Source organism: Natator depressus, chromosome 17 (genome assembly GCF_965152275.1).
Source record: "Natator depressus isolate rNatDep1 chromosome 17, rNatDep2.hap1, whole genome shotgun sequence".
Taxonomy (NCBI): Eukaryota; Metazoa; Chordata; order Testudines; family Cheloniidae; genus Natator; species Natator depressus.
This window is the reverse complement of record NC_134250.1, coordinates 16,623,261-16,636,413: the sequence shown is the minus strand read 5'-3', so window position 1 is coordinate 16,636,413 and position 13,153 is coordinate 16,623,261. Positions and strand designations below refer to the sequence as shown.

The following is a 13,153-nucleotide window of genomic DNA, read 5'->3' as shown; positions in this document are numbered from 1 at the left end:
AACCATACCACTTCCTCTAGTTCACTGAGGCTTCCAAGAGCCCACCTGTCTCTGCAGGACACAGTGTCAAGCCTGCCCCCTCGTGGAAGCTCTCTGAAAGAACTCTTCCCCCAGTGAAATACACAGCAAGTACCATGACTGGAACAATGCGGAGAGAAGAGAATGGAGGCTGGTTTAAATGATTGAGATCTGGGAAACATCATCTCCCACCCTTCCTCTCCTCTCAAGTAACATTTCAAAAAGAAAGGAAGTGGAGTACAAATGGCAACGGTACTAATCTGGGCAGGTTTCAAATTTGCTTCATTACCAATAGTAGCTTATGCAAACTATTCCATAACAAATTCTCCCTATCACCCGCTGGAAAACATCTATGAAAATGCATTCAAAGTAAGGTGCATTAGTGTAATGATTCATTTGTTGATCACAGCATGGACAGAAATATATGCCTACCCAGAGAGGTGCCAGCTTTTGAGGCTGTGCGGCTCTTTAGCTGTACTTAACGTGTTAAAATTTAATTACTCCTCAACTTAAAAAACTCATATGAAACCAACTGTTCAGATACATTGTCATCCAGCCAAGACCACTTTTGGCAGGGTATAGGGATCATTTTTCACTCTCATGGCGAAGGCAGCATTGGCACAGAATTACTTGGATTCTGCAAAGTTTATCTACATACATTAGAGCTCTTAAAGGAGGCTCCGGAGACACCAAGAATAATCAGTAACTTGCCTAAAGTATAGTCTAGATTAAATACATTTTCAAGTGTTTCCCATCATGGGCTGCTTTAGAAAATGTATTTTGAAACAGTGATGAATATATATATATATATATGACAAAAGGTCACATTTTGAGCTCCACCTCCATGCCAATTGAAGCCTCAATGCTCCAAGTGATTTTTTTTTTTTTTTTTTTTTTTGGTTTCTTGTCAGCAATGCACTTACTTGAAGGCCTTGAAGAATTCTAGCCAAATCACTCAAGGACAAGAAACTTGTGTTTGCTGGACAAGTAAAATATCTTTCTGTTTCCCTGGCTCACCCCTCCATCTTTAGTCTCCACAGAGAAAAGGCAGGTGAGTCATCTTTGCACCTCACCTGGTACATTTGTGTCTATGCCAAAATGCTGAGGTGAACACAAAGGCTCCAGATTACTGTGTTTAAATGCATCCGATGCAGTGAGCTGTAGCTCACGAAAGCTTATGCTCAAATAAATTTGTTAGTCTCTAAGGTGCCACAAGTACTCCTTTTCTTTTTGCGAATACAGACTAACATGGCTGCTACTCTGAAACCTGTGTTTAAACAAACACAAACACACACAATGATGAATATTTGCCAGACAAACAGGCCATTGACCATGCATTACTCCATTAGCCCAGACTTGGAAAAAGGTCTTGAGATTGGGAATCCTACAGCTTTCCAATGAGACACTCAATAAGGGGACTTATTCCTATCCATGGTAATGGATGTTTTTGTAGGATGAACTCTTCTCCATTAGGAAACAGACTGAGATCAGAAACTAACGTCACACAGGCCACTGAACCATCATCAAAACCCACCCGAGTAAAATCAAGCTTTGAGCAAAAGGTTCTTTTTCCCCACTGCCAGTACAGAGTCATCATCCAGTTGCCCAAAGCCTTTCCACATTAGAAGGTTCATTAAAGCTTAAAATGACTGACTGGATCAGCCTTTCAAAGAGAAGTCTTCACTACAGACATTGCCTCACCCCAAGAGATTTAGAGTACGCGCATGGGCATCTTTCGAGACAGTCAAACACTTTCTACTTAGTTTCTCTTTGGAAAATGGCAGGGAAATTACTTAAGCCCTCATGAAAGGCTCAGTGCTCGGTTTGTACACGCCCCTAAATGGCTATTACCCCTCACCAAAATTATCTGAACACCAAGCACATTTTGCTACTGTCTCAACTGAACGCATCAACCGTCTAATCCAGACCAAAGGCTCTGCTTGGATGACGGCAACAGACCCAGAGCTGGTTGACGCAGGGCGCTATGATGAATTAACTAACCCTGGGAAGTTACCACACTTAAGATAAAGTACATTCAACCCATGCACGGATGTTCTCATTCAGAAATAAAGTGGCCTTCAGTTCACTGTGGTTTAATCCTCCTTGGCGGAATGAGAGCCCTCCGTGGGGGGGTCCTGAATGTGCTTTAATTGATGTGCATTCTTCACAGATTAGTCAGTTTGTTTGTATTTCTCTAAATGTTCCCATATACACAAGCCCCTAGAGTAACGACAGCACATAAGCACCAGTGTAGGTATATTGCTACTTCCAAAGAGAAGTTGGGCTCATAGTCAAAGCCCTGGACTGAGACTCAGGAGATCTGGGTTTCATTCCCAGCTCTGCCACAGACTTGTTATTTTATCTTGAGCAAATCACTTACTCTCTCAGTTCACCCATCAGTAAAAAGGGGATGAACAGCACTTCCTGTCTTCCACTCTCTCTTCGTCCTATTTGGATAGTAAGCTCTTCATCGCAGGCAGTCTCTTATGTACCTGTATGTTGCCTATAGCACAACAAAGCCTCGATCTCTGCCGCAGCCTTGAAGTGGTCCCATGGTACAAAGAATGATCAGACTTCTCTCTTTTTCAGCCCCTTCCACAACGATGCTCAAGGGGCTTTAACAAACAACACATTAATAGTTTCAGAGGGATGCACCCAAGGCCACGGGCAGTTACTCAACTCAATGTTACTTCAGCTACTTTCACAATGTATTGACACTGCTAAAAATAAAGCAGGAAGCCATTTCTCACCTGACAGTCAGGAGAGCTCTGTGAAATACACACCTCAATCCCCTGTTCATACTCTGGCAGCCCAACATGCAGATACAATCCTTTCAAGAGTTCATTGAAAAACAATTCTTCGTGCAGTGAAACAAAGCACAAGGAGGCAATCTGAAGGTCAAGTTCCCCGAGGCAACAGTCGCATCAGGGAAGTAGGAGGGAAATGAACCCATGCACGTATATTTCAAAATAGAATTTAAAAGAAGGAGTTCAGTGCTCATCGAAACTGTCAGGCTGACAGCACTAGAAGCCAATGTCCCATATAGTCAACAAAACAGCAGAGACAGCAGCATGCCTCCCACGCTTGTTAATATGCCACACACATTCTGCTTAACTAATTACAAGTGTCGGAACTGCCAACAGACCCATACGCACCAGAAGTTCAATGCAATTCATTAGTGGCAGGTTAGTTCAAAGGTCTGACACAAGCAGTTTCATTGGCGGCATAAGACATCGTATTATTTTCCTGTGCTAATGTGCGTGATCAAAGAACCTCCTGCTAGCTGCCACTTCTGCTTGTCCTACCTTTGTGCGTGCGCACGTGTAAAAAGGAATCTGAAACCGTACAGGTACATACCACTAAGTGTAAGGACAGTCGTCGTGGCCTTCACTGCATGCAGACTGTTTCTATACAAACACGGAGCCTGATCCTGCAGCAATTGTGCCACTAGTTTCAGTGGATGCAGGATCAAGGTTAGCTGGCAGTATTTTCAAGTGCTCAGCACCCAGAACCGCATCCAACAAGCTGAGCCCTAAGGAAGATTTGGCCTATAACGGTAATTATTGCTCTGACTTGTAAGAAAGCCTTACAGATACATACACATGCAAGCAGGTCTAAAGGCTCAATGAATAATCCTTTGCCATCCAGAATTTGTTTAAACAAATTTTTATTAAAAAGTCCCTGTTGCTAGCAGCAGCAGCATTAAATTAACACTCCAATAAACATGCAATAGGCCATATTCCTAGAGGTCATTAGAGTGGAGATCTAAATTACCTATACATATGGCTTCAGGGGCAATGGTAGAAAGCACTGCAAGAAAAGCAACTAACAAAAGAGCTGAAAGATTTTTAAGCCTTTGTGAATTTTTATAAATTTAAAAAGCACAGCCCACTCCCCCCAGCCCTTGAAGGGAAATTAAGCTTTGAAAGACATTGTAGAGGGAGCAGCTGCCAAGCACTACCAAGCAGAAGGGGGTTCATTTCAACAGCTTGTAGATTTTTAGCCTCAAGATGGGCATGTCTGGAGCATCAGTCCCTGTTCTTTTGCGGCTAGCTCAGAAGAAACACAGCATTCGGAATGTGACCACTGTATCCAACTACAAATGTCAATGCTTTGTACTCCATCAGAGGGTCTCAGAGCACTGTACCAACAGGAAGGAAATACTTCACACCTTACAGTAATTTCATCGAGATCACATTTCCCTAGTTTGCTTATGAGAATGTCATGGGGAACTGTACCAAAAGCCTTACTAAAATCAAGATACATCACATCTACTGCTTCCCCCCTACCCACTAGGCCAGAAACCCTGACAAAGAAGGATAATAGGTTGATTTGGTATTATTTGTTCTTGACAAATCCATGCTGGCTATTCCTTATATCCCTGTTACCTTCTAGGCGCTTACTAACTGATTGTTTAATAATTTGTTCCAGTCTCCTGCCAGGTATCCAAGTTAGGCTGACTGGTCTATAATTCCTTTCTTCGATGGGAGTAACACTCATGGAATTACAGGCCTTATCTAATCACACAAGTTGCACTGGTTTAAACGTGAACTGGTTTCAGAACAGACTGATTGACTGGTACAAACCACTCTCCATACATTTCTACCAGTTTAAAACTGGCTATACTGGTTTAGCTTGTCTGCAAATTTACCAACACAGGCTAGACCCCCTATGAGCCAGGTTTATATTGATTTAAGAGCTCCCACCCACAATATGATGCACCTACTTCCACAGATCTCAAAGTGCTTTACAAAGGAGATGAGCATCATCAGTTCATATCGCAGGTAGGGAAACTGAAGCCCTGAGAGAGAAATGACTTGCACACAAAGTTGCACCATTTTAAATGAATCAGTTTAAAAACCACATATTTCACTCAACTGGTGCATCTTTATATGCAGACAAGGCCCCATTTTCCAGAACCCCCTCCCCCAAATCCCTCCAGGAGAGAGCTGGTTCTGTAGTAATTATAAGGAGGCGTGACAGATTTCTGTTACCAATCTGCCTGAGGCGTCAGGTGATCAGGCTAAGGCCGTGGGATCATTTGGGGAGGAGATGACGGAACACACCAAGTGTCTAAATTTTAAAGCTTTGTTAATAAAATCATAAAACAACAGCGGAGGTGGGGGGGGGTGTTTCCCCATGTCACTCAAAGGAATGAAGAAAGTGTTAGTGCTCCAGGCCTTAAGCAACTTTCATACTCACACACGCACTACCCAAGGCTGGCCAAGCCTGGGTGTAACGTAAAAGAAGAGGGGGGGAGGAGGGGACGGGAGTTCTTATCCTGTGCGCACAGGTCGTCCAGGGTCCCCTGTTGATCTCCGATTTGCCTCGGCTCTCGGAAGGGTTTTTAAGTCCTGGGTTCTTTTGGGGGCGTTTTGTTCAGAGACCTCTGTTCCCCGTGCTCTTTGTACCAGTCCAAACCGGGTCTCTGTGGCCTCCCCAGCTTTCCCAAAACACATCGGCTCCAGGAACGCGAGACTTTGTTTTCCCCCCCATTCTGCTGGCCTTTGCCATCTCGTTCGTTTTTGCAATCTCTGCAGTCCTGCTCAGCTTAGTTCTCCCCTTTTCTTACGGCTGGCTGGGGTTGGCTAAGAGATGAATACAGCTGCAGACTTCTTGTGGGGCTCCATGACCTTGGACTGGGGCCAGTGTCTTATCTTCAGACTGAGCTAGCTGAAGTATTGAGTTAACCCATTTTCTGCTCTCTTCCTCCCTCCCGCTTTGGCCTCTCACAGCCTGCAAAGGAATCTTCCACTCCACACTTACACCTTTGACCCTCCCCAAAATGCTTTGCGATGCTTGCAACAGCGTTAGCAACATGTAGTGCTGATCTGCCTTCCCAGGGAACCCCCTGGGGGGAGGGAGGGGCTGTGGGGGTGTTACAGAGGGTCAATGCAATGTACTTATTAGGTACTTCTATGGCCCTCATTACTGTAGTGATTATGAGCACCTCACAATCTCATGTATTTATCCCCACAATACCCCTGTGCAGGATGTACTATTATCCATATTTCACCCATGGGGAACAGAGAGATTAAATGACTTGCCCCAAGTCTTGGAGGAAGCGTGTGGCAGAGCAGGGCCTTGAACCCAGGTCTTCTAAGTCTTAGACTAGCACCCGAACCACTGGGCCATCCTTTTTCTGCATCTGGCATAGTTTCTTCTCTTCAAGAGAACCTTCAATCATTGATCTGCACTGATGAGTTTCCTAAACGAAGCCTGCTGCATTAAAAATATCCAGCATTGTCTCAAGAGCCTGCACCAGGTCTCCCAACCCAATCCCGCTCCAACAATTGGAATGGTTTTGTAAATGCTATGTAAACGTACACACACCCCAGCTATGCATTGGGTCTACAAATGGATTGTTAGTATTTAAACATTGTGCTAGTGCCTAGAGGCTGACCAGGGCAGAGCTGCTTTGTACTAAGCCCCGAACAAACACAGAAAGCCTGCTGTGTGTGTGTCTGTCTCTCTCACCTCCCTCCCCACACACAGAGGGTTACGACTGAAACAGAAGGTGTTACCCATTATTAGTAGCTCAACTCCTTGTATGAAAATAGCACCAGAGGCCCTGCAGCAAAAGCAGGGCCTCATTCTGCTAGGCACCATACACACCCCAGAGAAAGTCCCCACCCTGAAGAACTTACAGTCTAAACAGACAAGCCAGACAAACTATGGGAGAGGAGCAGAAAGGGGAAGTGATTTGCCCCAGGGCACCCAGCAGGCCAGAGGCCTAGCCAGAAACAGAACCCATGTTTCCTGACGCCCAATATACTAAATACAAGACCATGCCATGTTGTCTCTCCACATTGAGGGTTCAGCTGAACAAATCCACTAGAGCAGGGGTTCTCAAACTGGGGGTCGGGACCCCTCAGGGGGGTCACAAGGTTATTACATGGCGGGGGTGAGGGTCCACGAGCTGTCAGCCTCCACCCCAAACCCTGCTTTGCCTCCAGCATTTATAATGCGTTAAATATATTTAAAAGTGTTTTTAATTTATAAGGGGGGGGAGGGGGATCGCACTCAGAGGCTGGCTATGTGAAAGGGATCACCAGTACAAAAGTTTGAAAACCATTGCACTAGAGGACTCTCCCCCCCCCCCCAAACCCAGGGTAACAGGCTTCGCGCCCCTTTCACCATAAACTAACTGTAGACGTTAACACAAAAGTCCAAACTCAGATCTGACTCACCCTGTTCCTTTGGCACGAGTCCTTCCTGCAGGCTCTGGCTGGGACATTCCGCCTAGCAGCAGAACAGCCGATGATAGCCTGCTGGGTTAATTGACAGGCTAACGAGAGACACCTGTCAGCAGACTCAATCGCTTCTGAATGCCCTACAGATCCTGAATATATCCCTGCAGAAAGTACAAGGTCTCCTCACAGCGACAAGGGGTCAGAGTCTGTGGAACTCAAATTGTTGAGGCCAAGGATTCAACAAGATTCAAGGCCATTCATATGGCTATCGAGAATATTCAGATTTATCATAGCATGGACATTTATCATAACATCTGACACTGGAGACCGGACACTCCACCAGATGGACCTCGGCTCGGTTCCAGTCCAGCAAATCCTATGTTCCTAGGCACAGTCCAGGGTGAGCCAAAGATGGCTTTATTCCACTTTTTCACCTCCTGGATTCTGGGGCAGAATAGCGCTGTGTATAAGTGAGATCCTCCAAGGAGCTGTTCTAATTCATGAGTTTCCCAAGGGAAGCTCAGAACAACACCAAGTGCAACGCAAATGTCCCCTCCTGCCCTCCTGTGCCCAGCACCCCCCCATCTCTAGCACACCACCTACACTATAGGTAAGGGGACGGGATTCCCTTTGGGCCACATCCCCAGACAAAATAAAGCCAGTTTGCATCAGAAAGGGAGGATTTAACAGAAGGCACCCCCCACCCCCACCCCACACACACACGGACTGAAATTTTGACTGTGAGAAGCCAAACGTCCTGAGATGAATGCAGCCTGGATAATTCGGGTGGCTGACTGCAGTGAGTTACCTGCTACTCCAGACTCCAAAAGAACACTTCACCAGGCTGTTCTTTATCAGCACAGTGTAGCCAAATCTATGTTCTCTCCCCTCCCACGCACCCAGAGCCAAGAGTCCTTCCGCTAAATAGACTCTTGAAATGAAGCTCACACATTACCACGGGAATCCCTACAGGAAAGAGATGTTATTCCCCATGGAAGAAGCCGAGATAGTAACACAAACGAAGCCCTCTGCTAGGGATGCTGCACGGTCTCTCGGGGACAGAACCAAGAACATGCTTCTATTAATTAATTTGCTTGTTATTAACAGAACCCGTTCTCATTTTCATCCATCAAAGTCACTTTGGTCTGATTCTCATTTACACCAAGGTCACTCTGGCAGCGTACAGGGGCCTTTCAGAGTGAGTTAACTTCATTTACACTGGCAACCTCAGGCAGCCTTAGTATAGAGGAGTATCTGGCCCTTCGTGTTTTAATTCCATTGCTGTTAATGATCAAACAATAACAGAGTAAGGTCACTCCAGGCTGTGGGTTTCTAAGCCAGATGCACCTTACAGCGAAGGAAGGGAGTGTTAGAGAGACTATGCCACTGGCCTAGAGGGGTTTTCAGCGGAGGCACTCGGATGTCACAGTGATGGCTGCACGTATAGAAGTCCTGACAGACAGGCTTCGATCGCACAGGCGTGAAGCAGCCTCAGTGGGCAGTCATCCCGGTCACGTTCTATCAAGAAGGCAACACACATATAGCAAAGCCCGGCTCACACAATTAACCTGAAAAAAAACAAAACAGTTCCATAGACTAGGGGCTTGCCAACGAAACACAGAACTACGGGACCGGGGAAGCAGAGGATAGCCGCAGCTGGGTCGCTGAGGAGAAGGCATTGCCTGGAGGGCATATGGGGCTTAAGGCAGGTGCAGGAGGCTAAGCTTGGGATTGCAGGCCCGTGACATTAGGAAGCAGATATTTCCTAATATGATGAGTTAACAAAAGGAGCTTCTGACCCACAAAGCGTCAAGCCGTGATTCAAAGGCAAGGGAAATCAGGCACCTTCTGCAAGACCACCAGCTCAGCGCTGCGAGGGGAGCACTCCTGTGAGGTGCCAAGCACCCTGATGGCACTAATGAGTAAAAAGCAGGAGTGAAAAAGCTCAGCAGCTGAGAGAATACAGGGGAGCGACCAGGAAAATACAAAACCTCAGAATCTACCTCATATACCCACAGCGGGAAAGCAAGAGCCACAAGAGAACACTCCTTGGGAAGCCCACTTTGCAGAACAGGGCAATTCCAAAGGCAGCAATACATCTATGAAGCATCAGCCAAGCCAGCATGATTAAGCGCCATCTCCAAATTGCCGTTGAACGCAGCTTTGCTTCCTTGTTTTCCTTCTTACCTGCTGATGCTGCCTTGCTCCTGCTGTGATAGACTTCACGAGGGTGTCTATTAACGGCTTACACATGACCTGTAACAAAGAAAGACCCGGCCATTAGTGACTCGCTGCAAAACCTAGTTTCCTTGTTTGTTTTTTTAAAAAAGGCCTAAATTTTAGTCAGCTGTTGTGTATGTTGATTCAGCACCCGGTTACTGGAAAGGTAACCAGCTTTGCTCACAACAACTCTGGGCAAAGCCTTAGCTCTAGTGAAGTCAGTGGCAAAACTCCCACTGTCTTCAATAGGGCCCCAATTTCATGCTCTGTCTTTTGACTGGCACTGTGGGCTTAAGCCCAGATCCTGCCAACATTTTAGGCACCTCTACAATCCCACTGACGCATGGGAATACCCAGAGTTAGGGTTTGTCTACAAAGGGAATTATTCCTGATTAATTCCGTGTGTGGATGCTCTAATTCTGGAACAGAGTGCCTTATTCCGAATTAGCTTAATCCACTTTGCAAGTGCTTAATCCTGCTTTAAAGTCACACCCTAACCTAATTTATTCCGGATTAGTTTTCATGAGTAGACAAGCCCTTAGAATGGAGAATACTAAAAAAAAAAAAAGCAAACAAGAGTGTTGGAAGGGACACTATCATGCTTCATGGTGAAATCAGCCTGCAACTAATGCGGGTCAGGGAGAGTTTCCCTGTGGACAGGTTATTCCATAATTGCCCACTCTGGAGTTTCTTGCACCTTCCTCTGAAAAAGCAGGTATTCCCCACTGTCAGTGAGAGGTTACCAGACTAGTGGACCTGAAGTCTGAGGTCAATCTGGCAACTCCTATGTCCGTAAATGAATCCTTCCAGCTTCACGAGCATTAAGAATCCAAAGAGAACAATGCAAACAAGAAGGGTGCACAAATATCTTGCTCAAACATCTGTGATTTCATGTATAAATAATTGTAATGCTTTGCTCTGACCAAGCACCTTGTCCATCAGAGCACTCGCAGTTCTTTGCTATAGAATGGACCCCTCCCGAACTCTTTGTGTGGTTATTAAAAACCGTAGAGACTCAGGAGACAACTCAGACCTGTGACTCAGTGAATGAATAGGCCGGGCAACAGGTTAAACTGAAACTGAACATCCCAACACCCTGGTAAACCATCACCTTTAAATGGACAAAAATCAGAAACGAAGGTTATGGGGATGATCCTGAAAGCAACTCCGTGCCCTTAGATCCTGGTGCCTCCAATGGGAGCCCAGAGCACTTGGCGTGTTGCAGAATCGGGTCTTAAGCAAGTTGCCCAAGATCAATGGAAAAGCCAGGAGTAGGCACATGAGACTCTGTGGCCAATAGCCAGTATTTGCCCTTCCCACCTCTCCCTGGCCAATTAGGGTAGGGCAGGGCACAGCCTCGCAAGGAAACCAACCTTCCAGAAGCTCCCCCTGGCCAGAGCTGAATTAAGTAAAGAATCTGAAAATGGCTCACTCTCAGTTTGACATTTTGGAGCCTCTTTCCTTAGTTAAACAGCTATGAGACAGCTGTCCAGTGGCTATTTCCCCTGCTCCCAAAGGGCTTGAAGCATCACAGAATTTCGTGGGTTTTGGTTTGGGTTTGTTTTTTATTAAGCCATCACCTCCATTTCTTGATGGCCCCAGCTCAGACGCTCCATGATCACAGCTTATTGCAAACACCACAGCACTCCAGGAAGCTAATTAAACTGCCACAGCAGCCCAGGGAGAGATGGCTGTCTGCAGGTCTGAGGTTTTATTTGGGAAGAGACGTGTTCAGGACAAATACTGCTCACTGAGTCCAACACACTGAGGTCAGCCTCATCCCCAGAGACGGTTTACAATGCTGAGGATTCTGGAGAAAGGGCCCTCCTAAAGCATAGTCTCCTTTACCCGAAAGCCTCTGTGTATCTGAAGTACCAGGAGGGGCATGTCCTCTAGCTGTCAAGAGGAGGGAAGGGGTTCAGAGAACTGTTTCTTGGACAGACTCCTGGAAAGCCATCTGGAGGGCTGGAGGCAGCCTATATAGGTGCAGAGGTTCAAAGCCTGCAGGAGTCAACATCCACTGCCTATCCCAAAGGTCTGAGGGTGACGACACTGCTCTACCAACAAGGTTGGAATATGTGCACTGGAGTCTAGTTTGCAGGAGACTGAGAAAATGCAGACACTCAGCACACCTTGTGTGTGCAGATAAAAAGCCATTGCCCGGAGGCAGCTGGATTAGAATTGCAAGCCTAATGCATCCCTACCGTCTTGAGTACACATATCAAGCTAATACACAATGGCAGATTTCATCTGGCTAGGGCCTCATAAGGCATCCTAAAAAGTATGGCCTTTCAATTCAATTTAGATTTCTATGCCAGTATTCCCCTGTATGATGCTGTGTTGTTAATGGCAGGATGTAAGAATAGTTCATTCCTCTGCCTCTTAGACTTAGCAAGCTGAAATGCTTGTAAATCTTACAGCTGTTCTGCAAGCCTGCAATTAACTGAAATAAAAAAAAACCTCGTTGCTTTCTGAGGGTTTACACTGGAACACAGGGTACCACATTCCTAGCAATGCTTACCGGGAAGCGGTTGAAGAGATCAAGAAACATAGGTCCCGTGAGGGCACTCTTTCGCCTGGTCAGGAATCCACTCAACGCCTCCTGATACAGCACGGTCACTCTCTTCAGGTCTAGAAGGCCTGTGCCAGAAAGCTGGAAAGCGCAGCAAGGACGGATGAGCTTGTGAACCAACGGGAGCGATACCAGAGCACCAGGGAGCACGTCAAGATTGCCAAAGCTTATCGTTCTTTGGTAACTTGCACATTTGTCCCAAACAACATGCCTTTCAGGGCCCGCCCCAAGCATATTCCTCACACCACCGAACTCATGAGAGCTGTGTGCGCGCAATGAATGCGGGATCAAGACCACTCAGCTCTTACCTGGTGCCTTTAATTTATAGCTCCCCAAGTGCTTTATGAAAGGTAACTATCCTTATTCCCATTGACCAGGTAGGGAAAACTAAGGCACAGAAAGGGATCGACACTAGGATTTTCAGAACAGCTTGAGACCTTTTTGCCCAAGGCCACAGATCAGTGGCAGAGCTAGAAACAGCACCCAGGTTTCCTGACTGACAATCCACTGGACAACACTACCGCCACACACAGGTGAATTAGGCCATGCTCCAATTTGCTGGATTACACCCTACCCTCCTGGAAAAGGGCTCAGAGTCAGCAGGAAGAGGTAGCGGGGCAAAGATATGTGAGAACAATGGGGTGAGCAGTATGAATATGTATGCTCGGGGTCTGGTTTATTATCCAATTAGCAGGCACCCAAAATGTATTAGCACCCCTTGATGGCTGAAGGAGAGATACCTCACCTGGACAAGTGGTTAAGATGGAGACAAGGTAGGAGGATATGGGAGTTCAGGAAACGAAGGGTCTTCTCATCAGAGAGGCAGGACATTGTGGGACCATGACCACCAAGGGCAATAATACAAGGCAGACTGACAATACAAAAGCCACCTGGGATCCCAGCCCCGTAAAGCCCCTGCCTGGGGAAGCGGCCAGCCCTCTTACCTGGTCAGTCTGTGCACTGCTCCCTTCGCTGTTTTTCTGTTTCTTTTTCGAGGGAGAAAGAGGAGTCGCCATCTCTCTGGCCACATTTCCTTTCAGCACTTTGAACAGGTACAAAGAGGCGCTGAACCAGAAACAAAACGGACAGGTGGGCAGTGTTTAGTGGAGTGCCCAAAAGCCGAGGCTCGTGGCCCCTGCAATCAGGTCTC

The 13,153-nt window shown here is 46.5% G+C and overlaps 1 protein-coding gene across 1 annotated transcript in view; it reads right to left on the bottom strand.

The window, feature by feature from the left end:
* The window catches only part of MYBBP1A (MYB binding protein 1a), an 81,014-nt gene that overhangs the window by 35,547 nt on the left and 32,314 nt on the right, over positions 1–13,153 (bottom strand). Inside the window, exons 21-23 of the mRNA XM_074974556.1 lie at positions 12,948–13,068; positions 11,953–12,084; positions 9,399–9,467 (exon numbers count right to left, since the gene is read on the bottom strand). Coding sequence (XP_074830657.1) covers positions 9,399–9,467; positions 11,953–12,084; positions 12,948–13,068 — 322 coding nt within the window. The remainder of the gene's footprint in view (positions 1–9,398; positions 9,468–11,952; positions 12,085–12,947; positions 13,069–13,153) is intronic.